The sequence below is a fragment of the Notolepis coatsorum genome, assembly GCF_963971535.1.
Source record: "Notolepis coatsorum genome assembly, chromosome: 14".
In the NCBI taxonomy this organism is placed as follows: Eukaryota; Metazoa; Chordata; class Actinopteri; order Aulopiformes; family Paralepididae; genus Notolepis; species Notolepis coatsorum.
Genome location: NC_140178.1, coordinates 20,636,711 through 20,664,038, shown reverse-complemented (window position 1 = coordinate 20,664,038; position 27,328 = coordinate 20,636,711). Strand labels below are relative to the sequence as shown.

The following is a 27,328-nucleotide window of genomic DNA, read 5'->3' as shown; positions in this document are numbered from 1 at the left end:
ATTGATCTTTTTCCCCCTCCATTTTCCTCCGATTTTCTCCCATCCCAATGTTAGTCGTATGCCAATTCCCAGTCCCTTCCTGGTCGCTGCGCACTTACCCCCCACAGTCAGATCATCTGGGAGAGTGGAGGCTACCACGTGCTTCCTCCGACACACGTCCAGCCAATCACCGCTTCTTTTCACCTGGCAGCGCGGATTCTCATTGAGAGGGCGTAGCGTGTGGGAGGATCACACTATCCCCCTCAAGTCCTATCCACGCTTAGCAGGCGCCCCGACCGAACTGTAGGAGTCGCTGTTTTTTACAACAACCCGGACCCACCCCGCCAGCTTCTCCCACCCTCTAATACAGCCAATTGTATTAGTGTGGACGGCCAGCCAAGCTGGTGACAACCCCGGAGCTGTGAGCTGGATTCGAACAGGCGAATCCAGCTCACAGCTCCGGGGTTGGTGACGAACGCAATCTCCGCTCGGCCACCTAACCGCCCCGAGTCCTAGCTCTTTCTAAAAAGCAATACCACACGAACCCACAGTATGGACAGTTTAAAACCATGTTTACAAATCTCCCTATTTCTGTCTGTGACCGTTTTTGATTTTGAAATTGAAATTGTTCTTTTCTTTTTTTTCTTTTTTGCATCTTGTGTTATTGTCCTATTTATTCATTGTCTGCTTTATCTAAGCTGATTTTCTTCTCCTTATCTTTCTTTTGTGTTGTTACCATTTTATTATGCCGGTAAGAACTCTCAACATCATTGTAAATCGGAGCTTGCTCTCACTGATCATTCAAGATTAAATAAAGATTGAATGCACAAACACACAAACAAACGTGTGCTCGCACGGACACAACTCATACCACATGCACACACGCAGACACACTCTCATGCATGCATACTCACAAATGTACACATGAACACACACATACAGTATATCCTCCCCCATCACACACACACACACACACACACACACACACATACACACACACACACACACACACACACACACACACACACACACACACACACACACACACACACACACACAAATGCATGCAACATGCACTCAGCCTCACAAATGTACTCACAAATACATGACACACACACACACACACACACACACACACACACACACACACACACACACATGAACACACACAAACACACACATCCATGCAACATGTGCTCAGCCACACAGATGTACTCACAAATGCATAAACACAAGCAATAAACTCACACGCGAACGCGCCCATAGCTTGGTAATTATGTTAGCTGGCAGAGAAATGACAGCCATACATAGTCAATGAGGCCAGTGAAATAATGAGCTGACAGAAACATGAGAAGAGCAGATGAGAAGAAGAAGCAGAAGAAGAAGAAGGGGTTGTACTTAAGTTGTACTTTAGTTTGTATATTGTATAGTGTTGGGACTTATTCCTCTTTTAGCACATTCTCAGGGGCTCATACAGAACCACGCATTTCACTGTAATGTACACATACTTTATACGTGACAAATGAAAGCAAACTTGAAACTTGAAGAAGATTGCTGTAAGTGAAGGAATCAGAAAGGAGGGAGGAGCAGGTAGAAGAGGAACCGATTATACTGTCTGCACCCAGCAAGATGGAGAGGAGAAGAGAGACAGGAAGAAAAGAGAAGAGAGGCAGGAGGAGAGAGAGAGCAGAGGAGAATAGAGACAGGAGGAGAATAGAGAGAGGAGGAGAGAGAGCAGAGGAGAATAGAGACAGGAGGAGAATAGAGAGAGGAGGAGAGAGAGCAGAGGAGAAAAGAGACAGGATGAGAGAGAGCAGAGGAGAATAGAGACAGGAGGAGAGAGAGCAGATGAGAATAGAGACAGGAGGAGAGAGAGCAGATGAGAATAGAGACAGGAGGAGAGAGAGCAGAGGAGAATAGAGACAGGAGGAGAGAGCAGAGGAGAATAGAGACAGGAGGAGAGAGCAGAGGAGAATAGAGACAGGAGCAGAGAGAGCAGATGAGAATAGAGACAGGAGGAGAGAGCAGAGGAGAATAGAGACAGGAGGAGAGAGCAGAGGAGAATAGAGACAGGAGGAGAGAGCAGAGGAGAATAGAGACATGATGAGAGAGCAGAGGAGAATAGAGACAGGATGAGAGCGAGAGCAGAGGAGAATAGAGACAGGAGGAGAGAGAGCAGAGGAGAGGAGAATAGAGACAGGAGGAGAGAGAGATGAGATGAGAATAGAGGCAGGGGGAGAGATGAGAGGAGAGAAGTTAAAAGAGTTCAGGGATTAAATCCGCCAGAACTGTGAAAATGACTGATCCAATTATAAATCCTTAACCGTCTCTATTGAACACCATGAAGGCTGCACAGGCCGTGAGGAGACAGCTGGGTGCTGGGGGTGTCAGGAGCTTCAGAGGGAAGGCACTCCCTGCAATATGCTTTTAGAACCAGACCGTATATCCTAGACCTGACTGCGGTTGATTTCCCCTTCTGCTGAAGACGCTACATACTGGGAGACAGTAATACACCCATACAGGTGCAAAGGTTTCATATTTCTATGGAAGGATATTTATCTTTTGGTGACATTGTTTTGATGTATATGTATTTGTTACACATGCACGTTTTATTGTTAGTGTGCAAACCGGTCGCTTATACTGTTGTTGCAATAACAGATTGTCGAAAAGGACAATTGAGGTCACCCTCATTTTCAAGGCCGTCGAGACTTACAGACATTTCAATGCATAAATGTTTTACAATATAATAATAATAATAAATATGAATAACTATCTATATAGCACCTTTCACACATGGGCCGCAGCCCAGAGTGTCCCACAGCAAATAGCATAAAATGAACATAGGCATAAAATCTGCATATAGTTGACAGAATCAAAACAATGCATAAATTGCAGACATAAGAATAGGTATAAAAGACAATAAAAGTAGTGCAACGTAAACGTGCAGACATAAGAATAGGCGTAAAATAAGTACAATGTTGCTCGAAGGCGTGTGAACCCCCCTCCGGAACAGCCAATCCCCCAAACACCTCACACCGAAGGAAAACACAAACAGCCTGCGCGCCCACTCACACCGTCATGTACGGCCACGGGAATGCCACCCCCTTACTGACATTTCCTCACTACTATTTTAGTGTTGTGTTTTTGATCATGTCTGTGTGGATGATCTGTAGGGATGGGTACCGAATTATGTACTTTTAAAGGTACCTACCGAATCACGTCGGTACTACCGACTACCGATTCACGTGAGATCCGTCGGTGCCAGATTTCGGTACTGTAAAAATATATATATATATATTTCTTTTACTTTATTTATTTTTCTTTTAAACTTTTTTTTTTCTCATGTCAACGTTCACACGCACAATATACGCTTACCTATGATTTGACTTGATTCAACAACAAAGCAGTCGGGGCAATGGCAAGCCGAAAACAGTCGAAAGTGTTGAAGTTTGAGACTAAAGTACCGAAAAAAAGGTACCGTTGGGTACCGGTATCGATTCACAGTGTCAGTTAAAATGTGAACGGTACCCATCCCTAATGATGTGTGTGGATGATGTGTGTGGATGATGTGTGTGGATGATGTGTGTGGATGATGTGTGTGGATGATGTGTGTGTGGATGATGTGTGTGGATGACGTGTGTGTGGATGACGTGTGTGTGGATGATGTGTGTGGATGATGCGTGTGGATGATGTGTGTGTGGATGATCTGTGTGGATGATGTGTGTGGATGATGTGTGTGGATGATGTGTGTGTGGATGATGTGTGTGGATGATGTGTGGTGGATGATGTGTGTGGATGATGTGTGTGGATGATGTGTGTGTGGATGATGTGTGTGGATGACGTGTGTGTGGATGACGTGTGTGGATGATGTGTGTGGATGACGTGTGTGTGGATGATCTGTGTGGATGATGTGTGTGGATGACGTGTGTGTGGATGACGTGTGTGTGGATGATGTGTGTGGATGATGTGTGTGTGGATGATGCGTGTGGATGATGTGTGTGGATGATGTGTGTGGATGATGTGTGTGTGGATGATGTGTGTGGATGATGTGTGTGTGGATGATGTGTGTGGATGATGTGTGTGGATGATGTGTGTGGATGATGTGTGTGTGGATGATGTGTGTGGATGATGTGTGTGGATGATCTGTGTGGATGATGTGTGTGGATGATGTGTGTGGATGATGTGTGTGTGGATGATGTGTGTGGATGATGTGTGTGGATGATGTGTTTGGATGACGTGTGTGGATGATGTGTGTGGATGATGTGTGTGTGGATGATGTGTGTGGATGATCTGTGTGGATGATGTGTGTGGATGATGTGTGTGGATGATGTGTGTGGATGATATGTGTGGATGATGTGTGTGGATGATGTGTGTGGATGATCTGTGTGGATGATCTGTGTGGATGATCTGTGTGTATGATGTGTGTGGATGATCTGTATGGATGATGTGTGTGGATGATGTGTGTGGATGATCTGTGTGGATGATCTATGTGGATGATCTGTGTGGATGATCTGTGTGGATGATGTGTGTGGATGATCTGTATGGATGATGTGTGTGTGGATGATCTGTGTGGATGATGTGTGTGGATGATGTGTGTGTGGATGATCTGTATGGATGATGTGTGTGTGGATGATCTGTGTGGATGATCTGTGTGGATGATGTGTGTGGATGATGTGTGTGGATGATGTGTGTGGATGATCTGTGTGGATGATCTGTGTGGATGATGTGTGTGGATGATGTGAACGAGCGGTGTGTTTCTCAGCGGCAGGTTCCTGGCTAATAGAGGTCACGGCCGCGTCTCCGAGCGGCTGAGGAAAAGCCGCAGGGCTGAAGCGCATCTGCTCCTCCTGCTGCCGCACGTCACATTAAAAGCACCACCGGCTTTATCCGTGAGTCGCTGACGACTTCTTCGCTGGCTGTTCTTGTGGTTTTTGGGTCGGCGCCCATTACGCTCTGGAGACGTCTGAGTCGAGCACGCCGGGCGGTTCCGGTGTTTGTTGTTGTGCCCCGGCGTGGCCTGAGGGTCTGGGGGGGGGGTGCTAGCCTGATCTGCCCCACTGGAGAGGTCAAAGGTCAAAGCCCAAAGACGTTGGTCAAACAAGTCTCTCTCTCACGTTTTGGTGAAATGTGGTATACAAAATATACGTTGGTGTGTGTATGTGTTTATCGTCTAAAGCAGGGGTGTCAAACTCATTTTCACAGAGGGCCACATGAGCATTATGGTTGCCCTCAAAGGGCCAAAGACCGTATAAATGTTAATGTGATGTAAAATAAATGTAGCTACTCATTTACATATTGTTAAACATATTGTTTCTGTATTTATTACTTATTCAAGTTATACATATTGCATATGCATTTGCATAGATGTAAAAATATATGTTAGCTTATGTTATTTTAACAAATAATTTTAGTTTATCAGAACCCCATATTACTCAATCAATCAATGATCAAACCATTCAAGTAAATAACAAAGAAGAATATCATCAAATACAAGCTATGACATTAAGTTTGTTCAAAACCTTTTTGTCACAGTCAAGGGGGCAGAACTAACAACTGTGAGCTGCAAAGAACACGTGGGACAGATGTAGCAGATGTTACAAAAACAAATGGCTGCACACAACCTTGCAGAGGCCATACATCCAACTAATGGAAGATTAATTTTATTAATTTTATTTATTAGTTTAATTAACTTTAATTAACAGATTGCAGAATGGGTACAGTACAGTACAGCTAAATACACACAATTGTTAAGGGGATGCAGACCAGAGAAAGACTTTCGACTTGTTTACATCAGGGTCCCCCATTTTCAATTCGTAATGAAATTGCTATTATGTGTCTGCATAAACACACAACTGTAACTCAAAAATAACAAAATAAGGGTTGTCTCAGTTCACAACTATATTGGTCAAGTTTTGGGTGGGACTTGTTTGCGTCCCTACAGCTTCTTATTCAATTGAGCGAGATGCTCGGTTATGTCATACAGCCAGTTTGCATCTGACAGTTCAGACAATATTTCTTCAACCCTTTGTCACCTATTCCGCCTGGATCTTTTTTGTATTTTGGGCGGTAAAATTGTCAAAGAATGTCTGAGGAGTAGGTGATTTTGGCTTTTTCCTTTGTTACTTCATCAATACCTCAGATGTTCAACATACATGTATGTGTAAGAATGTGTAATAACTAAGGCTGTCAAAGTTAAAGCTTTATTAACGCATTAACCCACAATTCTTTTAACGCCGCTATTTTTTAACCCAAGATTAATGTTAAAAAAAAAAAAAAAAAAATTACCAGAGCTCTTGGGGGCCACAGCAATAGATAGAGAGGGGTAGGGATAAAGAGAGAGAGTGAGGTAGAGAGAGAGTGGAGAGAGACAGAGTGAAGGGGAGGGGAGATAGAGAGAGACATAGAAAGGTAGAGAGAGAGAGAGAAGTGGAGGGGAGAGAGAGAGAGCGAAGATGAGGGGATATAGAGAGAGAGAAAGATCGAAGGGGATAGAGAGAAAACAAGGGGGATGGAGGGAGAGAGAGAGGAGAGAGTGAGAGAGCGAGAAGGGGAGATATTATTTTCCACTCGCACGATTTGCGATAACCTCGTCGCACTGTACAGCCCTGAGGAGGCGCGCGCGCTCGTGTGTGTGTGTGTGTGTGTGTGTGTGTGTCTGTCTGTCTGCTGGAACGTCTCTGTTTGTGAACCACAACGGTGCTCTTGACGCTGCACCACATGCGATTCTACTCCTACAGCCGCGAAGGGTCTCTTAAATCAGTATTTGTACAAAAAAGAAGAAGAAATCTCCCGGTTTGGATCCTCCGGAGACAGCGTTCTGCTCCTACTTCATGTAACGAATTTGCTGGGATCCGGTCTCTCTGTCGGCCAGCGTGACAAATATCTAAGCCCTTACTCAGTGGCTGAGTACACTCATAGTACACTACATAATCAATTGTACCACACAGCTTACATGTAAAGATGTTGTTTGTAAGCTAATTAAACTATTAAACTAAACTATTAAACTATACTGTTCATATTTTAAAATGGGATATACATTTAAATAGGCTATACTCTGTACTGAATGCGTATTTACATAATAATAATTCATTCCCCCATATTAAAGACTACGACTACGTTTGATTAAGAATTCCACAGTACTACTTGTTGATAAGGTAAATAAAACCATCTGATCTGAATCTGAATCTGAATCTGACTAGCTCCGGGTTCCATTCAGCTCTCTCTCTCCACAGCATCAACTGCTAGTTTGGCCACCAAAGAATGACCTACAAATGGACCAGACAACGCACACTGGTCCCCCTGTGCCAGACCCACAGCATCACTGTGTTTCAGTGCTGTGTCAGACCTACAGCATCACTGTGTTTCAGTGCTGTGTCAGACCTACAGCATCCCTGTGTTTCAGTGCTGTGTCAGACCTACAGCATCCCTGTGTTTCAGTGCTGTGTCAGACCTACAGCATCCCTGTGTTTCAGTGCTGTGTCAGACCTACAGCATCCCTGTGTTTCAGTGCTGTGTCAGACCTACAGCATCACTGTGTTTCAGTGCTGTGTCAGACCTACAGCATCCCTGTGTTTCAGTGCTGTGTCAGACCTACAGCATCCCTGTGTTTCAGTGCTGTGTCAGACCCACAGCATCACTGTGTTTCAGTGCTGTGTCAGACCTACAGCATCCCTGTGTTTCAGTGCTGTGACAGACCTACAGCATCCCTGTGTTTCAGTGCTGTGTCAGACCTGCAGCATCCCTGTGTTTCAGTGCTGTGTCAGCCCTACAGCATCCCTGTGTTTCAGTGCTGTGTCAGACCTACAGCATCACTGTGTTTCAGTGCTGTGCCAGCCCTGCAGCATCCCTGTGTTTCAGTGCTGTGTCAGACCTACAGCATCACTGTGTTTCAGTGCTGTGTCAGACCTACAGCATCCCTGTGTTTCAGTGCTGTGTCAGACCTACAGCATCCCTGTGTTTCAGTGCTGTGTCAGACCTACAGCATCCCTGTGTTTCAGTGCTGTGTCAGACCTACAGCATCACTGTGTTTCAGTGCTGTGTCAGACCTACAGCATCCCTGTGTTTCAGTGCTGTGTCAGAGACCTACAGCATCCCTGTGTTTCAGTGCTGTACCAGGCCAGCGCACCCACTATGGACTGAGCTTGGATCGTTTCTGGAGACACATTTTACATTTTTATTTATTTGTATTAAATAAATAAATAAATAAATCAGATTTTTACAAGAGGTGTGTGGAAGTCGGGCAGCAGCACAGTTAACAAGGTTGCAGACATAAACACATTTTACAATTCAATAATTTACATAATCGTCAAAAAATCATTACAATATAAATCATTCAAAACATCTGCAGCCAGATATTCATTAAGAATTAAGAATGACTTTAAATGCATCCACTGAGACCAGCCCCCGGAATTTCAGGTACTGTAAATTCTGCTGCAGAGGCAATGTTCCTCCTCCTCAGAGAGCACTGTCAACGTGCTTAGGGAGAGAGAGAGTGGGGGGGGGGGGGGGGGGGGGAGAGGGAGAGAGAGAGAGAGAGAGGGGGGGGGTATGGAAAGTGCAAGAAAGTCTGGTTTCACAATATATCTACAGTAGCTCTCTTCCTCAGTAGCAGGCGCTTCATCATCTGTAAATATCATCATAGCCTCTGCCTGTGTGTTTTTAACTATGTTCAATTATTCATTTGAAATTTGGAATATTCTTAATATTTAATCTACTGTATTCATTATTTTCATTATATTCATTATTTTATTTTGTTTTGGTGCCAAGGGGGGAAAACATATTTGCGGGGTGTCTTGGACAAAAAAAGTTGGGAACCACTGTGTAACTAGGATTTCAGCATCACACATAACTAATATCAACATGGTCTCACCAGAAAACATAAATAAAATACTAATCAACCACAGGAAAAAAGGTACATAATGTACGTTATGTTATAGCCACTAGTAATATGTTTACTTTTTGCATCAGCAGACACCATGACCGGGAGTCGAACCAACGATGATTGTGTGATTGTCGTGAGTGCTCTCACCGCTAGACTATTCCTCCCGCCACCCTGATACAAGCGCATGTGTGTGTGTGTGTGTGTGTGTGTGTGTGTGTGTGTGTGTGTGTGTTGTAACTTGTGTTATGAGAGATGTTATCGCAGTGGGTGCAAGAGCGCTGAGATCACTAGTTGTGTTTGTGTGCGCTCAAATGCGAATGGACATGCATGCTTGTGTGCCTGCGTGTGTGTGTGTGTGTGTGTGTGTGTGTGTGTGTGTGTGTGTGTGTGTGTGTGTGTGTGTGTGTTCAACTGTTCATAGATTATGCATGATGAGCCCTCTTTGCAGTATTTGACAGTTTGAGGTCTGTTCTGGAATCGCTCACACTCTCATGCCATCTACTGCCACAGCCGGGGAAGTGTAGTGAGCGATGAGTTCACGTCCAGCAGCTCTATTGTGCTTTAGGCCACAGCCCTTTCAAATGAAAAGAGTATTTTGTCCCAGAAGATCTTACTAGTTATTAGAGAATAACTGTCGCCCTGTTGGTCCCGGAGCCTTCTGTGTTGCCGCGCCCACCCTCTGGAACTCCCTCCCACCCTCCAGACGTCCGCAACGCTACATCCCAGGACTCCTTCAAATCACTACTCAAATCTCACCTCTTCACCAAATGCCAATCCCTCCTTTACCCAACTGTCCCTCTGCTTTCCGGCCCCTTAGTTCGTCTCCCTCTTTACATGATAGAGGTATAATGTCCCTCTGATTTCCTTCCCCTTAGTTCGTCTCCCTCTTTACATGATAGAGGTATAATGTCCCTCTGATTTCCTTCCCCTTAGTTTGTCTCCCTCTTTACATGATAGAGGTATAATGTCCCTCTGATTTCCTTCCCCTTAGTTCATCTCCCTCTTTACATGATAGAGGTATAATGTCCCTCTGATTTCCTTCCCCTTAGTTCATCTCCCTCTTTACATGATAGAGGTATAATGTCCCTCTGATTTCCTTCCCCTTAGTTTGTCTCCCTCTTTACATGATAGAGGTATAATGTCCCTCTGATTTCCTTCCCCTTAGTTTGTCTCCCTCTTTACATGATAGAGGTATAATGTCCCTCTGATCTCCTTCCCCTTAGTTTGTCTCCCTCTTTACATGATAGAGGTATAATGTCCCTCTGATCTCCTTCCCCTTAGTTTGTCTCCCTCTTTACATGATAGAGGTATAATGTCCCTCTGATCTCCTTCCCCTTAGTTTGTCTCCCTCTTTACATGATAGAGGTATAATGTCCCTCTGATTTCCTTCCCCTTAGTTTGTCCCCATCCTCTGTTAAGTCCCTTGGGTTCCTTGAAAGGTGCTATATAAATTGAAGAAATTATTATTATTATTAGATATGAGTAGTACAGTATTGCGTTGTTTTCTATAGCGTACGTTGTGTGCTAAAAGTGACGCCTTTGATTGTGTCATGTCTACACATGACTGCATTGTGTTTACTGCGTCTGCTGAATGAAAGTATCTAGTGAAATTAAACTGTTCCCTTATTCTGCTCGGGACCCCCTGGAGAGCCCGGTCAAGGACCCCACTTTGGGGAACCGCTCTGCCTGATGGTAAATTGAGTGATTTGATCTATGATTTTGCTCATAGATTTTCTGCTCCAAGCCGTACTAATTGGCGGGGAAATGATTTGAATGTATTCGGCGACAGATGGTGTGTGTAAGCTCGTCACTCTTGAAATGACACAAACGATGCCATTATTAGCAGACTAATCTGTGATCGCTCCATTTAAGAACGGGAGACACGATGAACCTCCTCATCACTATTATGCAGGTGATTCCCGCTCGCCAACGACATCCTTCCTCCAGTGCAATGTTCATCGCTATCAAGCGTTACGATCTCACAGAGCCAGCTTGCTGTCGAACGCTATAGAGAGCTCTGGGATTCTAAGATGGAATTTTGAGAAAACCCTGAATGGGTGAGATCATTTTAAAAACGTCGGCCCTGCAGTGGACTACACGTTCTAGTTCGAGTTTCACGTTTTGTTTTATTTGTCACACGTAAAGTACATGTACATTACCTGTTCTTAATGTTTTATCTGGCTAAATAAAGGTAAAATAAATAAATAAACATTACAGTGAAGTGCTTGGTTCTGTGTGAGCCTCCTGAGACTGTGCTTCATACAGTAAAACGTTAAAAGAATAAAGAATAAAGGCCAAACACAAAATACACAAAATACAAAATATACAATATACAAACTAAAGTACAACCTAAAGTACAAAATGAAGTACAAAATGCAAACAATAAAGTACAGAATGCAGCTTTTTTTAAGGAAAAATTATATATATAAATATAAATATATTTGAGTAATAAATAAATACAAATAGGGTGTAGTGTCTAGAAGGACCTCCGCATAATACACCCAAATAGATACATGTCAATTCTGAATGCTCACAGGCCAATGTAATAATATTGGTGGGCCCCCCCTCTGAGGGACAGGGAGGCTGCATGGTGGGGCCCTCTCTGAGGGACAGGGAGGCTGCATGGTGGGGCCCCCTCTGAGGGACAGGGAGGCTGCATGGTGGGGCCCCCTCTGAGGGACAGGGAGGCTGCACTGTGGGGCCCTCTCTGAGGGACAGGGAGGCTCCATGGTGGGGCCCTCTCTGAGGGACAGGGAGGCTGCATGGTGGGGCCCTCTCTGAAGGACAGGGAGGCTGCATGGTGGGGCCCTCTCTGAGGGACAGGGAGGCTGCATGGTGGGGCCCTCTCTGAGGGACAGGGAGGCTCCATGGTGGGGCCCTCTCTGAGGGACAGGGAGGCTGCATGGTGGGGCCCTCTCTGAGGGACAGGGAGGCTCCATGGTGGGGCCCTCTCTGAGGGACAGGGAGGCTCCATGGTGGGGCCCTCTCTGAGGGACAGGGAGGCTGCATGGTGGGGCCCTCTCTGAGGGACAGGGAGGCTGCATGGTGGGGCCCTCTCTGAGTAATCCTTACTAGTTACGCTGCTGGCCAGTATGTCTTACTACCATAGTGTCTTTATACCTGTATCACTGTACATATTAATACTACAACTCTGTACATACATCTGATTAGCACTATTACTCAGTAGTACTAATTTGTATATGTTATCACCTGTACATTGGATATTGCTGTTGCACTTTACTGTTTACATTAAGCAGACGCACTAATAAGATAAGATGAGATATTCCTTTATTGATCCCCTTGGGGAAATGCAGGTGTCATAGCAGCATGGGAGAGTGGGGAGGGGAGGTACAGGTACTGTATGGGCAATTTGGGCATGGTACAGTAGAAGACATAAATATAGGCAATACAATTAAGCACTGAATATAGGAATATGAGCAAGTAAGCAGTGTAGATGAGGGTCTGTATTACAATACATATGGTCAATAACACTTCTGAATATATACTATGAGTAAGTCAAATATACAGTGTACACAGGTGTAGTATTATACATAAGGTACCCTAACTGGCATAATGACAATACAGTTTAATCTAATCGAATCTAAAAGCAAGGCACTTAATCCCAACTCAGTGGAGCTGTTCAGTAGTCAGTAGTGAAAGAGTGGCTGTACTGGGCAGCAGGTGTGAGTGTCTAGTTGTGATGTACAAAAAGCATGAGTTGTAGTCAAAAAAATACTTCAATACTTTTTTTTTTTTTTTTTTACTACTGTATACACTATTCTTTGCATTCACTATTCGCTTCCGATTTGGCTACTGCTATGATTTCACCCTGAAATGATTTTTATAATGGCCACTACGTGTCCCTCTGTTCAAGTGTCCTCTTGTCATGTCAGTTTGCAAGGCGACATGCTGTGAGGACAAGCAGCTCACAGCTACAGTATACAGTTGACCAGGAACAGTGAGGTCAGCTCAGGTCATCATGAATCCTCTGGCTTCCACGGCAGAGCCGTTGTAGTGAGTCTGGCGCCCTCCTCTGGCGCACTCAGTAGTGATGATGGGTCACCATAGCAACGATACGGAATAAAGATACATACATTGTTATATAGACACGTTTCTCTTTAATTCACAAGCAAATTTAAGAAAAATAAAAACTATATATATATATATCTAATGTAATTCATTAAATGTATTTCTTTCTATAGCATTTTTCATCTGTAGCCATGCAATGGAGTAGACATTTAAAACACAGGCACACTTAACTCATTGACTGCCACGCTGGGAACGGGATATGACTATGTGCTGCCACGCATTAAACCAATGGAGTCGCTCACCTTGTTTGCAGGGCTATAACTATATATATTATAGCTATGGATGCAATACTATGGCCCATTTGACAGCGAGTATCTATCGTTCAAGATGTGAAAAAGGAATAATTTTTCCATCCATACATTCCCGTTTTATACCGTGGTGAATATAAGTATGGTTTTAGAGCGGTTTAGGGTAATTCCTGGGAGGCTAGTAATAGGCCGCGACGCATATTATACTTAATCCATTGGCATTTCGTCCCTATACACGCTACAATAAAACATTTAAATGCATATGATCTGTATATTATGTTCCATCATGAATGCATGAAAGGGGGGGGGGGTCGTTTCTGATTTATTGATTTTCAATAACGGCATTCGTTAGTACAACAGCATACGCTGATCAGGGCGAAACAATGGACAACCAAGCTGAAATTGACATTAAAGTGCTCTTACCTGTGGCCGATGAGACTCCAAAAAGAATATTCCAATTATGTGATTGCCATCTGCTAGATCGTATGTCCATTTGGCCCACGCCATAACCCCCAACAGCATAATGAATCTTGCGTCCCGAAAGCGATTCAATGCGATCGGGTGAATATCTTGATCCATGTTACAAGAAAATTCCGCCCGGATGGCTTTCAATGACGCACAGCCACATACACAGAGTCAGAAAGGAAGTGCGACATCGCATACCACCAGGCGGCGGTATCGGACCGTTGCGATCTCAGACTAATTCCCTATGGTTACACACAGGGCCGCCTGGGAGAAATGCGAGGCCCTGTGCGAGATTTAACGCGAGCCCCCCCCCCCCCCCCCCCCCCCCCCCAAAGGTAAAAAAAAAAAAAAATTATATATATATATATATTTTTTATTTTTATTTTTTTTATACAGTCAACATATTCTTAAATAATAGCGCTGCCCGAGGCGGGGCATGATACAGTCAACATATAGCAAAATAGAGAGCGAGAGAGAGCTCCCGTTCTACAGTCAATATACAGTGTACAGAGAGAGAGAGAGAGAGAGAGAGACACATTGGAAAGAAATTGAAATGCTATTTGGCCCTAAACAGAGAGTACACAGTGGCAGAATACCTGAGCACTGTGACTGAAGATCCTTGAGCACAGCCTAGCCATCGAGAAAGGCCGCCATAGGCAGACTGTGTGTGTTAGAAAGAGAGAGAGAGAGAGAGAACATGTGTGTTTGTCATGTGTGTGTGTGTTAGAGAGAGACTATAGCATGTATGAGAGATTCAAAAGGACAAAGATCAACACTTAAATCCAACAAGAAGAGCGTCTATACCAGAGAAACCAAAGCAGCAAGGAGCCAATGGCCGACATCAGCTAAATAGGCTAGCCAGGTACTGTGACACCAGGCCACGTGACACACAGCTTTGGCCAACGGCCCAACGCTACCCAAGCTACACAAACGACCATTCACACACAGCACATGTCGTATCTCCAAATGTTGTGAAGTAGCATATGTTTTGCCTGGAAAAAAACATCGTTATTAACAAAACATTCGGGAGGGGAAGGAAGGAAGAGTGGGGTAATGTCATGACATTTTACCTGCACGAGGAACGCAGGGCGAAAGGCCTGCAACACAGGTCTCCACGTTGACGAAAGGCCTCTCGCTGTCGGGACAAAGCTATGGCCAGAGCCTTGTCATGGTGCAGGCCCGACTACATCTTCTGTCAAAGATGATGTCGTAGTCAGAGTGCCAGGGCCTGCTATTCTCAAGGCTAACTGATAGCATCAAACGAACGTTCCCAGCTGATGCTAAACAGCTAACTGGCTAACAGTTAGCTCAATCAGGCACTTGGCTGCATGTAGTAGCCGCATAGCTTGCTTCTGCGTTAGCTAACAGCTAACAAGCTATGCGGCTACTGTCTACATACAGCCAGGTGCTCTCACCAGGCACACACAGTTAGCTACTAGTAGTACTATATATTAGCTAGTCGACCAGTTTGGCTCCAGAGAGAGAGAAAGATAGATAGGTCAGGACAGGTCCACGGCGGGTATATAATCATAGGTTGACTCACATAACGCAGTATCAATGAATGATACCATTGGCCGGCGCCAATGGTAAAGTTGGAAGGAGACTTGGCCCACGGTGTAATTCTTCTTCTTCTTCTTCTTCGAGTACTTTCCGGCAGACTGGACACCTTTCGGCATATTGCTGCCTAACAGATTTATCTGCTCACAAGTTCTCTTCTCCTTCTTTTGAAAAGACATCCACTCGCCTCGCTCCTCTGAATAGCGCTGAATTATCTACCTCGTGTGTCTTCTTCTTCTATTTGGTATTACGGCGGTCGGCGGACGGGCCGGAAACACTATCCTAAAATCTGTAGAGCAGCAAATCCGCAGAAACCGGAAAACTGCAGTCTGCAGAGCCAGGAAGTCAGACACATTCTACAAACGTGTCTAATGTGAAATATATAAGCATATAAGCAAAACTAGATTTTAGGTCTGTGATGAAAAAGGGCCTCGCGGGAAGGGGGGCCTCGCAAAAAAACAAAAAAAAACAAAAAAAAAAACAAATAAATTTTTTTTTTTTTTTTTTTTGCGAGACCCCCCTTCCCGCGAGGCCCTGTGCGACCGCACTGCTTGCACACCCCCTGAGGCGGCCCTGGTTACACAGTCTCCCTGGATGGATAACAATTGGAAATAGCGAATAAAAGAAATAACGATCAAATAACGAGTATACTCATTGTTGGCGTCCCACGATTGCCGGCCAATAACGAGTATACTCGTCCTTTGGCGGGGAATGAGTTAATAGCACAACAGTGACGACTACAACAAGCGACAGAAGTAGACTTATGCAATAGCTCACAACGAGCTGTGGTATATGGTTATTATATCACAGCTAGGGGGCGCTGTGCGGCGAAGCAGAGGGCTGACAACCCCTTAGCTGTATGATAGCATGTACTGTATATACCGCATATTTACATTTATATTTTTATATTTACCGCATTATACATAATGTCTGAAAATACCTGGATATAACCTCTCTATATACTTTCTTGTAGACCTGCATATATCCCATAGCTCTGTATTATAGCATGTACAGTAGTTTTATACCCATTATTTATACATTATACATTGTATATTACTATTGCACTTTACTGTTACATTTGCACTCTGGTTGGATGCCAAACTTATTTTATTTGTACTGTACTTGTGCTGTATGATGACAATACATTTTAATCTAATCTAATCTAAAGTAATCTAATAACCATATGTAGGCCTAATTTGTTTCACCGCCAACATCTCTCATGTGTTTTAGCCTCTATCCTCCATGTTGACCCCCACCCCAATATAATATAATATCATATAATGTAATATAACATGTGATATGATATATAATGTAATGTAACGCACTATTATATTATTATACAATGTAATAAACATTATCTCACCCCTTCTCCCCCTCCTGTTTCTCTCTCTCTCTCTCTCTCTCTCTCTCTCTCTATCTCTCTCTCTCCCGTCCTCCAGGTCTCTCATTCCTCCTCCCCCTCTCCGCTGATGTCCCTCCCACTCTGCTTCTCCCAGCCACTCCTCGCCGCCCGGACCCCAACATGGCCGTCGTCTGACGGGGCCCCTGGCGAATGCTGAGCCGGCTGGCGAGGTCGGCGAGCCTCAGTGTGTCCTGTCATTGGCTACTGGATGGGACTGAGGCTGAATGGAGCCAATGTCCAACGAGCAGGACACCAACTCATCAGAGGGTGATGAGAAATGGTGAGATGGACGGGACGGTGGTGTGTGTGTGCGGGTGTGCGTGCGTGTGTGTGGGTGTGCGTGTGTGTGTGTGTATGTGCGCGTGTGTGTGTGTGCGTGCATGTTTGTGTGTGTGTGTGTTTACGTGTGTGTGTGTGTGCGTGCGTTTGTGTGTGTTTGTGAGTGTGTGTGTTTGTTTGTTTGTGTGTGTGTGGGTATGTGTTTATGTGTGTGTGCGTGCATGCGTGTGTGTGTTTGTTTGTGTGGGTGTGGGTGTTTCTATTTTATTATATAATGATGAAACTGTAGCAGGGATTAAGGGATGAAGTGACAGAATTCAGAGATGAAAGAATGGATAAGAGGACAGAGGGTGGAGCAAGGCAGGATGGATGGAAGGAAGGATAGAGGAGGCCTAGATAGATAGGGATGGATAAATGGATGGATGGGGAGAGGGAGGGATGAGAGATACATAGGTAGATGGATGAAGGGATGGATGGATGAATGGATAGAGATACCTTAGATCAGTGGTTCCCAAACCTCTCCTCGAGGCACCCCAGCCATTCCATGTATTTGTTAAATTCCACCACCAGCACACCTGATTCAACTAATAAAGAGCTTGTTAAGTTGAATCAGGTGTGCTGGTGGTGGAATTTAACAAATACATGGACCGGCTGAGGTGCTTCGAGGAGAGGATTGGGAAGCACTGCCTTAGATGGATAATAAATCAAGTCAGTTGGACCTCCAAAGACCTCCTACCAGTATGTAAAAAAGAGCCGAGAAGACCAGCGGAGTTGGAGGGAGATGGAGAGGTGTGAGGGTGGTGTGTGTGTGATACTGGAGCTCAATGCCACCTAGAACCAGGGGAAACTGGACCTACAGTCCAGTACTGGGAGAACCGGCTGGAAGAGAAGCCTCTGCTAGGAATCTCCAGAACGTCCACCGACTCCAGTACAGGAGGCAGGCCCAGACCCCGGTGTCCTTAACTTAACTTAACTCCAATGAACCTTGAGGAAGACCTTCCTGATGAAGGACTATAGTTTGATGTGCTATCATCTTCAACTAAGTCAGCTGATGAAGGAATAGAGTTTGATGTGCTATCATCTTCAACTAAGTCAGCTGATGATCTCACCGATTTTATCCTCACTCCACTGGCTCCCCGTGCACTTTAGGATTCATTTTAAAATAATTGTATTTGCTTTTAAAGCTCTTCATGACCTTGCCCCACCCTACCTCTCTGAGCTGTTGCAGGTCTATACACCTTCTCGCTCTCTCAGGTCAGCTGACCAGCTGGTCCTAGTAGTGCCTACAACTAGGCGTAAGCTCAGGGGGGACCGTGCTTTCTCCGTTGTCGCCCCCAAAATGTGGAATGAGCTGCCACTGCAGATTAGGCAGGCCTCATCACTGCCCCGTTTCAAAGGCCTCCTTAAGACCCACCTTTTCTCTCTGGCTTTCGACACCATGTAGCTTGTTGATTTTATGATCTTATTGTCTTACTGTGTTGTTGTTTTATCGTTCTGTTACTGTGTCCTTTGCTTTTAAATATATATATATATATATTTTTTTAAGTACTCTGATCTATTTAAATTTGTATTGCTGCCTATGTTTACCTATTTTTTTTCTTCTCTGTTTTGCTACTCTTGTTTTTTTTTATCTATTTTTAGTGCTGCTTATAGTTTTTAATATGCTCCCTCTGTACAGCACTTTGTGCCCCTGTGGCTGTTAAAGCGCTTTATAAATAAAGTTGGATTGGATTGGATTGGATGAAGGAATAGAGTTTGATGTGCTATCATCTTCAACTAAGTCAGCTGATGAAGGAATAGAGTTTGATGTGCTATCATCTTCAACTAAGTCAGCTGATGAAGGACTATAGTTTGATGTGCTATCATCTTCAACTAAGGCAGCTGATGAAGGACTATAGTTTGATGTGCTATCATCTTCAACTAAGTTAGCTGATGAAGGAATAGAGTTTGATGTGCTATCATCTTCAACTAAGTCAGCTGATGAAGGACTATAGTTTGATGTGCTATCATCTTCAACTAAGTCAGCTGATGAAGGACTATAGTTTGATGTGCTATCATCTTCAACTAAGTCAGCTGATGAAGGAATAGAGTTTGTTGTGCTATCATCTTCAACTAAGTCAGCTGATGAAGGACTATAGTTTGATGTGCTATCATCTTCAACTAAGTCAGCTGATGAAGGACTATAGTTTGATGTGCTATCATCTTCAACTAAGTCAGCTGATGAAGGAATAGAGTTTGTTGTGCTATCATCTTCAACTAAGTCAGCTGATGAAGGACTATAGTTTGATGTGCTATCATCTTCAACTAAGTCAGCTGATGAAGGACTATAGTTTGATGTGCTATCATCTTCAACTAAGTCAGCTGATGAAGGAATAGAGTTTGATGTGCTATCATCTTCAACTAAGTCAGCTGATGAAGGAATAGAGTTTGATGTGCTATCATCTTCGTGCGTGCGTGCGTGTGTGTGTGCATGTGTTGTGTGTGCATGTGTTGTGTGTTTGTTGCATTTCAGTGTTTTAATGCCTGGTCACTTCTTATACTCTGTGATTGTAGGTAGGTCTGTAAGTCTATGTGCCGACGTGTATGTGTGTGGTACTGTATGTATCTCTCTGTAAGAGCACATCCATTATGTTTGTACTGTACTGTGTGTGTGTGTGTGTGTGTGTGTGTGTGTGTGTGTGTGTGTGTGTGTGTGTGTGTGTGTGTGTGTGTGTGTGTGTGTGTGTGTGTGTGTGTGTGTGTGTGTGGATTATCAGAAAGGAGAGAGGTGGATTAGGAGTGCAGGGGGCAGATGGAGACACAGGGAGCAGAGGACAGTTCAGGACACGTCAATAATGTGACGCCGACAGGGGATTGTTATTGTGTGAGTGAGTGTGTGTGTGTGTGTGTGTGTGTGTGTGTGTGTGTGTGTGTGTGTGTGTGTGTGTGTGTGTGTGTGTGTGTGTGTGTGTGTGTGTGTGTGTGTGTGTGTGTGTGTGTGTGTGTGTGTGTGTGTGTGTGTGTGTGTGTGTGTGTGTGTGTGTGTGTGTGTGTGTGTGTGTGATATCAAGCATGCAGCGCTGCCTCGTGCCCTGATCCCTGCCTCTGTGATCCCTGAGTCAGTGTGAATCCCCCAAACAACACACACACACACACACACACACACACACACACACACACACACACACACACACACACACACACACACACACACACACACACACACACACACACACACACACACCTAAACACACACACACACACACACATTACATACATTGAATATTTATTTTGTCATGTTTACATCATATTAAGTTTCATTAAACCAATGAGAAAAGGTCAAGTAACCATGTAAACAAACCTGATAAGCCTTTTCCCTGGGGCTGCCTGTAAACGAATCCAGCCAATCCTTGACCTATTTTTATAGAAAACTGGCTGCTAGCTTGTCGTTCAGCCAGTTCAGCCAGGTAGATTGCTACCTGCGGTCAGATTGACTAGTCTGAGAGTGTTGTGACCTGAATAAACAACATTACGAATGGGTCAGTGCTGAAAGTGACTCAGTGCTGAAAGTGACTCCTTCAGTGCTGAAAGTGACTCAGACAGTGCTGAAAGTGACTCCTTCAGTGCTGAAAGTGACTCAGACAGTGCTGAAAGTGACTCAGTGCTGAAAGTGACTCAGTGCTGAAAGTGACTCCTCCAGTGCTGAAAGTGACTCAGTGCTGAAAGTGACTCCTTCAGTGCTGAAAGTGACTCAGTGCTGAAAGTGACTCCTTCAGTGCTGAAAGTGACTCAGTGCTGAAAGTGACTCCTTCAGTGCTGAAAGTGACTCAGACAGTGCTGAAAGTGACTCAGTGCTGAAAGTGACTCAGACAGTGCTGAAAGTGACTCAGTGCTGAAAGTGACTCAGACAGTGCTGAAAGTGACTCCTTCAGTGCTGAAAGTGACTCAGACAGTGCTGAAAGTGACTCATTCAGTGCTGAAAGTGACTCCTTCAGTGCTGAAAGTGACTCAGACAGTGCTGAAAGTGACTCCTTCAGTGCTGAAACCTTCAGTGCTGAAAGTGACTCCTTCAGTGCTGAAAGTGACTCAGACAGTGGTGAAAGTGACTCAGTCAGTGCTGAAGGTAACTCCAGTGCTGTATGCGACTGCGCTCAGAGTGCCATCTATGATGTAACATAATCCCTGCCTCTGTGATCCCTGAGTCAGTGTGAATCCCCACAACACACACACACACACACACACACACACACACACACACACACACACACACACACACACACACACACACACACACACACAACACACACACACACACACACACACACACACACACACATTACATACATTGAATATTTATTTTGTCATGTTTACATCATATTAAGTTTCATTAAACCAATGAGAAAAGGTCAAGTAACCATGTAAACAAACCTGATAAGCCTTTTCCCTGGGGCTGCCTGTAAACAAATCCAGCCAATCCTTGACCTATTTTCATAGATAACTGGCTGCTAGCTTGTCGTTCAGCCAGTTCAGCCAGGTAGATTGCTACCTGCGGTCAGATTGACTAGTCTGAGAGTGTTGTGACCTGAATAAACAACATTACGAATGGGTCAGTGCTGAAAGTGATTCCTTCAGTGCTGAAAGTGTCAAGTGACTCAGACAGTGCTGAAAGTGACTCCTTCAGTGCTGAAAGTGACTCAGTGCTGAAAGTGACTCCTTCAGTGCTGAAAGTGACTCAGACAGTGCTGAAAGTGACTCAGTGCTGAAAGTGACTCAGTGCTGAAAGTGACTCCTCCAGTGCTGAAAGTGACTCCTCCAGTGCTGAAAGTGACTCAGTGCTGAAAGTGACTCAGACAGTGCTGAAAGTGACTCAGTGCTGAAAGTGACTCAGACAGTGCTGAAAGTGACTCCTTCAGTGCTGAAAGTGACTCAGACAGTGCTGAAAGTGACTCCTTCAGTGCTGAAAGTGACTCAGTGCTGAAAGTGACTCCTTCAGTGCTGAAAGTGACTCAGACAGTGCTGAAAGTGACTCCTTCAGTGCTGAAAGTGACTCAGACAGTGCTGAAAGTGACTCAGACAGTGGTGAAAGTGACTCAGTCAGTGCTGAAGGTAACTCCAGTGCTGTATGCGACTGCGCTCAGAGTGCCATCTATGATGTAACATAATAACAGATGAAAGATGACTTTAATACAATTTTGACTTGGACTTGGACAAAATTCTGACTTGGACTTCAACAAATGGACTTTAATTAGCGTCCATTTGTCGGACAGGGCCGATGACGCGCGTGCGTGCGTCCCAGCCAGATTCGTGACCGCTTTCACGGACTAGAGAGGTTCATAGAGGACGAACGTTTGGACGGAACAGACATCACCATCTGTCAGCAGGGCTGTTGTTGTTTCTACAAAAACGCTTACAGTTTCGAATTTAAAATCCAAACCAACGGACAGCGATACCTTCTGTGGTCTGTTCCCTCTCCTTCCTTAGTGACGGTGATCACCAGGGGAGCCCCGGGGAGCTCGTTAACCTCATGTCCCCCCCCCCCCCCCCGCTGTCCCCCGGTCACTCTGTGTGTATCTCTTAGTGTACTTAGTGTAATATAACGACATCAAACAGAGCTCTTCAGACAGAAGCTTTGGAGGCGGCGGCGCGGACGCAGTGATACCCTCAAGGCCGTTCTTTACTAGAAATACCGCCTTCGTTCGGTTCCAACAGAACTCCCAACACACCGGGCCAGACATTCTCCTCGTCATAGAGTCCATGTCCTCATGGGTCTTGTGGTTTTATATATACTGTATGTGTAATCATAAGCATTGCGTTTTCTCCGTCTTTTGTTCCCCCATATTCTGCCCTGCGTTGTCGTGGATGTTTAGTTTCAATATGTCTACTTGGTGATATGATATTATATATAATAAATCAACTGGCTGCTTCTCTGTTTGTTTGTTGTTGATGTTGTTGCTCCTGAAGGAGTTATTTAATGCACTATACAATAACAGGAACAGAAAATAGTATAAATAATGTGTTCTAGCTTTCCTCTCTTCTCCCCCTCCCTCTCTCCTCTCGCCCCCTCCTCCTCTCCTCTCTTCTTCTTCTTCTCTCCTCTCTCCCCCTCCTCATCTCTTCTCCTTCTCTCCTCTCTTCTCCTTCTCTCTCCTCTCCCCCCATCTCCTCTCTTCTTCTATCCTCTCTTCTCCTCTCTTCTCCTCTCTTCTCCTTCTCTCCGATCTTCTTCTCTCCTCTCTTCTCCTCCTTCACTCCTCTTCTCTCTTCTCCTCTCCTCTCTTCTCTAAGATTTTTAATAATTTTGAATGAGGACCATGTAGACTCAGACACATTTAATTTCAAACCTTTATTTAAACTCAAAAGGCAACTGAGGTTTCCCTCATTTACAGTGACGTCGAGTTCACATTACAGAAAGAAGCATAAATAAAGCTCACACAGCATATAACAAAAAGTAAGGAAAGGATAACAAATCAACTAAAACATGTACAACTTGATTGACAATGGTTAGAGATCAAGGTTTTAAACTCTGCAAAAGTTTTAAGGAGTTCATTCCATGAGCTAGAGGGGCGTCATAGCGAATTGCAGATTCACCCTGTTCAGAGCAAACTGGAGGGACCTCAATGACCAGCCAGTCACTAGAACAGGTTCCATATGTTCCAAAATTGAACTCCAATAATGATGTAGTATACGGAGGTTGCTTACCAATAATGATGTAGTATACGGAGGTACAGTAGCTTACCAATAATGATGTAGTATCAGGAGGTAGCTTACCAATAATGATGTAGTATCAGGAGGTAGCTTACCAATAATGATGTAGTATAAGGAGGCAGCTTACCAATAATGATGTAGTATAAGGAGGTTGCTTACCAATAATGATGTAGTATCAGGAGGTAGCTTACCAATAATGATGTAGTATAAGGAGGCAGCTTACCAATAATGATGTAGTATAAGGAGGCAGCTTACCAATAATGATGTAGTATAAGGAGGTTGCTTACCAATAATGATGTAGTATAAGGAGGCAGCTTACCAATAATGATGTAGTATAAGGAGGTTGCTTACCAATAATGATGTAGTATAAGGAGGCAGCTTACCAATAATGATGTAGTATAAGGAGGCAGCTTACCAATAATGATGTAGTATAAGGAGGTTGCTTACCAATAATGATGTAGTATAAGGAGGCAGCTTACCAATAATGATGTAGTATCAGGAGGTAGCTTACCAATAATGATGTAGTATAAGGAGGCAGCTTACCAATAATGATGTAGTATAAGGAGGTTGCTTACCAATAATGATGTAGTATCAGGGGGTAGCTTACCAATAATGATGTAGTATAAGGAGGCAGCTTACCAATAATGATGTAGTATAAGGAGGCAGCTTACCAATAATGATGTAGTATAAGGAGGTTGCTTACCAATAATGATGTAGTATAAGGAGGCAGCTTACCAATAATGATGTAGTATAAGGAGGTTGCTTACCAATAATGATGTAGTATAAGGAGGCAGCTTACCAATAATGATGTAGTATAAGGAGGCAGCTTACCAATAATGATGTAGTATAAGGAGGCAGCTTACCAATAATGATGTAGTATAAGGAGGCAGCTTACCAATAATGATGTAGTATAAGGAGGCAGCTTACCAATAATGATGTAGTATAAGGAGGTTGCTTACCAATAATGATGTAGTATAAGGAGGTTGCTTACCAATAATGATGTAGTATAAGGAGTAGGGGTGTAATGATGCAACCTCACAATGATTAATTTCAATTACGATTATTCAGGCAACGATTCAATGCATCATGAAATCTCTTCATTTGACCACGATTCGATTCGATTAATTTTCTATAAATGTTCTATTAATTTTTGATTTTCAATTCCCCAAAAAAGAAATGTATACACGGGCGGCTAGGTGGTGTAGTGGGCAAGGCACTCGCCACCAACGTGGAGACGCTGGGTTCGCATGTTCGAATCCAGCTCTCCACATTGTTTTCAGTTTGGCTGGTCGTCCGTACTAATACAATTGGCAGTATTAGAGGGTGGGAAACTGATGGGTGGGGATCGGGCGTTGTGGACAGCGACTCCTACAGGTCGGTTGGTGCGCCTGCGCAGTAGAATCAGGAAGTGTCGGGGGCAGCGTGAGCCTCCCACGCGTTACTCCTCGCCACTGAGAGATCGAGCTGCGCAGGTGAAAAGATGCGACTGCTGTTACCTCAAGTACCGGAGGGGACTTGTGCTATGTATGACTTAGTCCACATTGCAGCCGGCTTATGGGAGGCAAGAAACAGCGTTCGTGACAGGGGAGGGTTGAATTGGATGATATGAAATTGGGATGGGAGAAAATATAGAAAATGGGAGAAAAAGTGGATAAAAAAAAAATGTATACACAAATGTGGCTGGGGGAACTGATTCACTCAGCATAAATGGACTATAGGTCAATAAAAACAATACACACAAAAATAAAACATATTCAAATCGATGCAGTTGAATCGTCACATTAGAATCGATGCATTTTGATTAATCAATGCATCGTTACACCCCTAATAAGGAGGTTGCTTACCAATAATGATGTAGTATAAGGAGGAGGTAGCTTACCAATAATGATATAGTATCAGGAGGTTGCTTACCAATAAGGGCCTTAAAAATGTACAAATACCAGTTGGCCAGTTGGTCAGAGAGGACCAACCAACCTTCTCATAAAGGACACAGTGATGAGTGTCGTATCTATCATTAGTGATGAATCTGAGGGCAGAGTGATATACAGAGTCCGAGGATTTAAGGGTCGAGGCCGCAGCATGCCTATAAATTACCATAGTCCAGGACTGATGAGAAAACTGCTTTGACAACTCTCTGCCTACTAATCAAAGGAAAGCTGGTTCTGTTTCTGTATTAGAAGCCAATTTTCTGTCGCAACATAACATTACATGGAATAATAATATGGCTGAGGCTGCTGTGTTTTGTTACAGAAGGTATTACAGTTTTGCATAATGGTGGATTTCTCATGTTACAATGGTACTCTATATATGGAAGTCAAGGTTGACTATGAAGAAGACATTCATTTTCCACCGTTTTCTTCTTCAACGAATAGCCATGGTAATCAATGATATCATAGTAAGGCTAGATTGGAATTCTGGAATGAGAACCTTTGGCTGCCTTTCACCACAGGACAGGGCACGACATGTGGCAGATATGAGTGTGCTTCCCAGAAGCAAATTGGAGCTCAAATAATCTTAGTTGGTAGCACATTTACAGAAGGATTTTCTCAAACCATTTGGCGCACGAGTCGTGGGCCAGATTTCTTCGATTGGAATCCAGCCTGAGAACTCTGAGAATTGGAACAGAATCTCATTGGAACAAATGAAAGCACGGAGTAGATGACCATTCGCAGTGGCAACGGTCCTTAGCATTAGCGTCATATACACACACACACACACACACACACACACACACACACACACACACACACACACACACACACACACACACACACACACACACACACACACACACACACACACACACACACACACACACACACACACACACACACACACACACACACACAGAGACACACCAATTGAACCTCTCACAACACACTTTGTTGTCGAGAGATAATCAGCCATTGTAAGCCGGCAGACAAAGCGCTTGTGTGTTCATTGATACTTGTGTGTATAGCGCGTTCTGACCCCGCAGATGGTGGAGAGGTGTAGCTTTCTTACAGATAACAGCTTGGCCACGTCAGACCCAGTTAAACTTTCCAGTGGGTCTCTAATCGGGTCATTGGCAAGTAACATGGAGGATGTCAAGCTAATGGGTGAGTCCCAACTTGATTTGCATGACTAGTTTTTCAAACTGGAGGGTAATTTAGATGTTGAATGAATAATGCTGAATCAAGATGAGTGCGGGGAGCTGATGGAAGTTGTTTTTGGGGCAGTCTGGAGTTAATTTTGATGCGCTGTGGTGCACTATTGAACCAGGCGGGGGCAGCATAGTCAAAATGGCATTGAACCAACGCTCCGGATAATGACTCTAATGTTGATCTGACCAATGACTGTGATTTTCTTTTGGCTGTGCTTTCACTGTTTATGCATTGCATCTTAAGTAGTTCACTGTGTCCTTTGCTACAATAACATGAAACCCCAACCAGCACTTTGGAAATTCTTATGAAAGTACATTGGAAGCAGAATTCTAATCCGAAAGGGTCGTACTGGAAATTAAGGAAATCCTACAGGACTTTTGAAATCCTGTAGGACTCTATTGGAAGACAACTTAAAATCCAATGAGATCATTATTGGAAATAAAAAATTTTTTATAGGATTTATTTTGTATCCTATTAGATTAAATTGGAAGCACACTTTGAATCCAATAGGATCCTACTAGAAATTAAGAAATCCTAGCGGATTCAATTGGAAGCCAACTTGAAATTCAATACTGGAAATGAAATAAAATGTTAGATTAGA

At 44.0% G+C, this 27,328-nt stretch overlaps 1 protein-coding gene across 1 annotated transcript in view; it reads left to right on the top strand.

Moving 5' to 3' along the window:
• Window positions 1-27,328, top strand: part of LOC311240746 (thyroid hormone receptor alpha) — a 149,368-nt gene that overhangs the window by 51,855 nt on the left and 70,185 nt on the right. Inside the window, exon 2 of the mRNA XM_084329320.1 lies at window positions 16,659-16,901. Coding sequence (XP_084185446.1) covers window positions 16,846-16,901 — 56 coding nt within the window. The 5' untranslated portion in view covers window positions 16,659-16,845. The remainder of the gene's footprint in view (window positions 1-16,658; window positions 16,902-27,328) is intronic.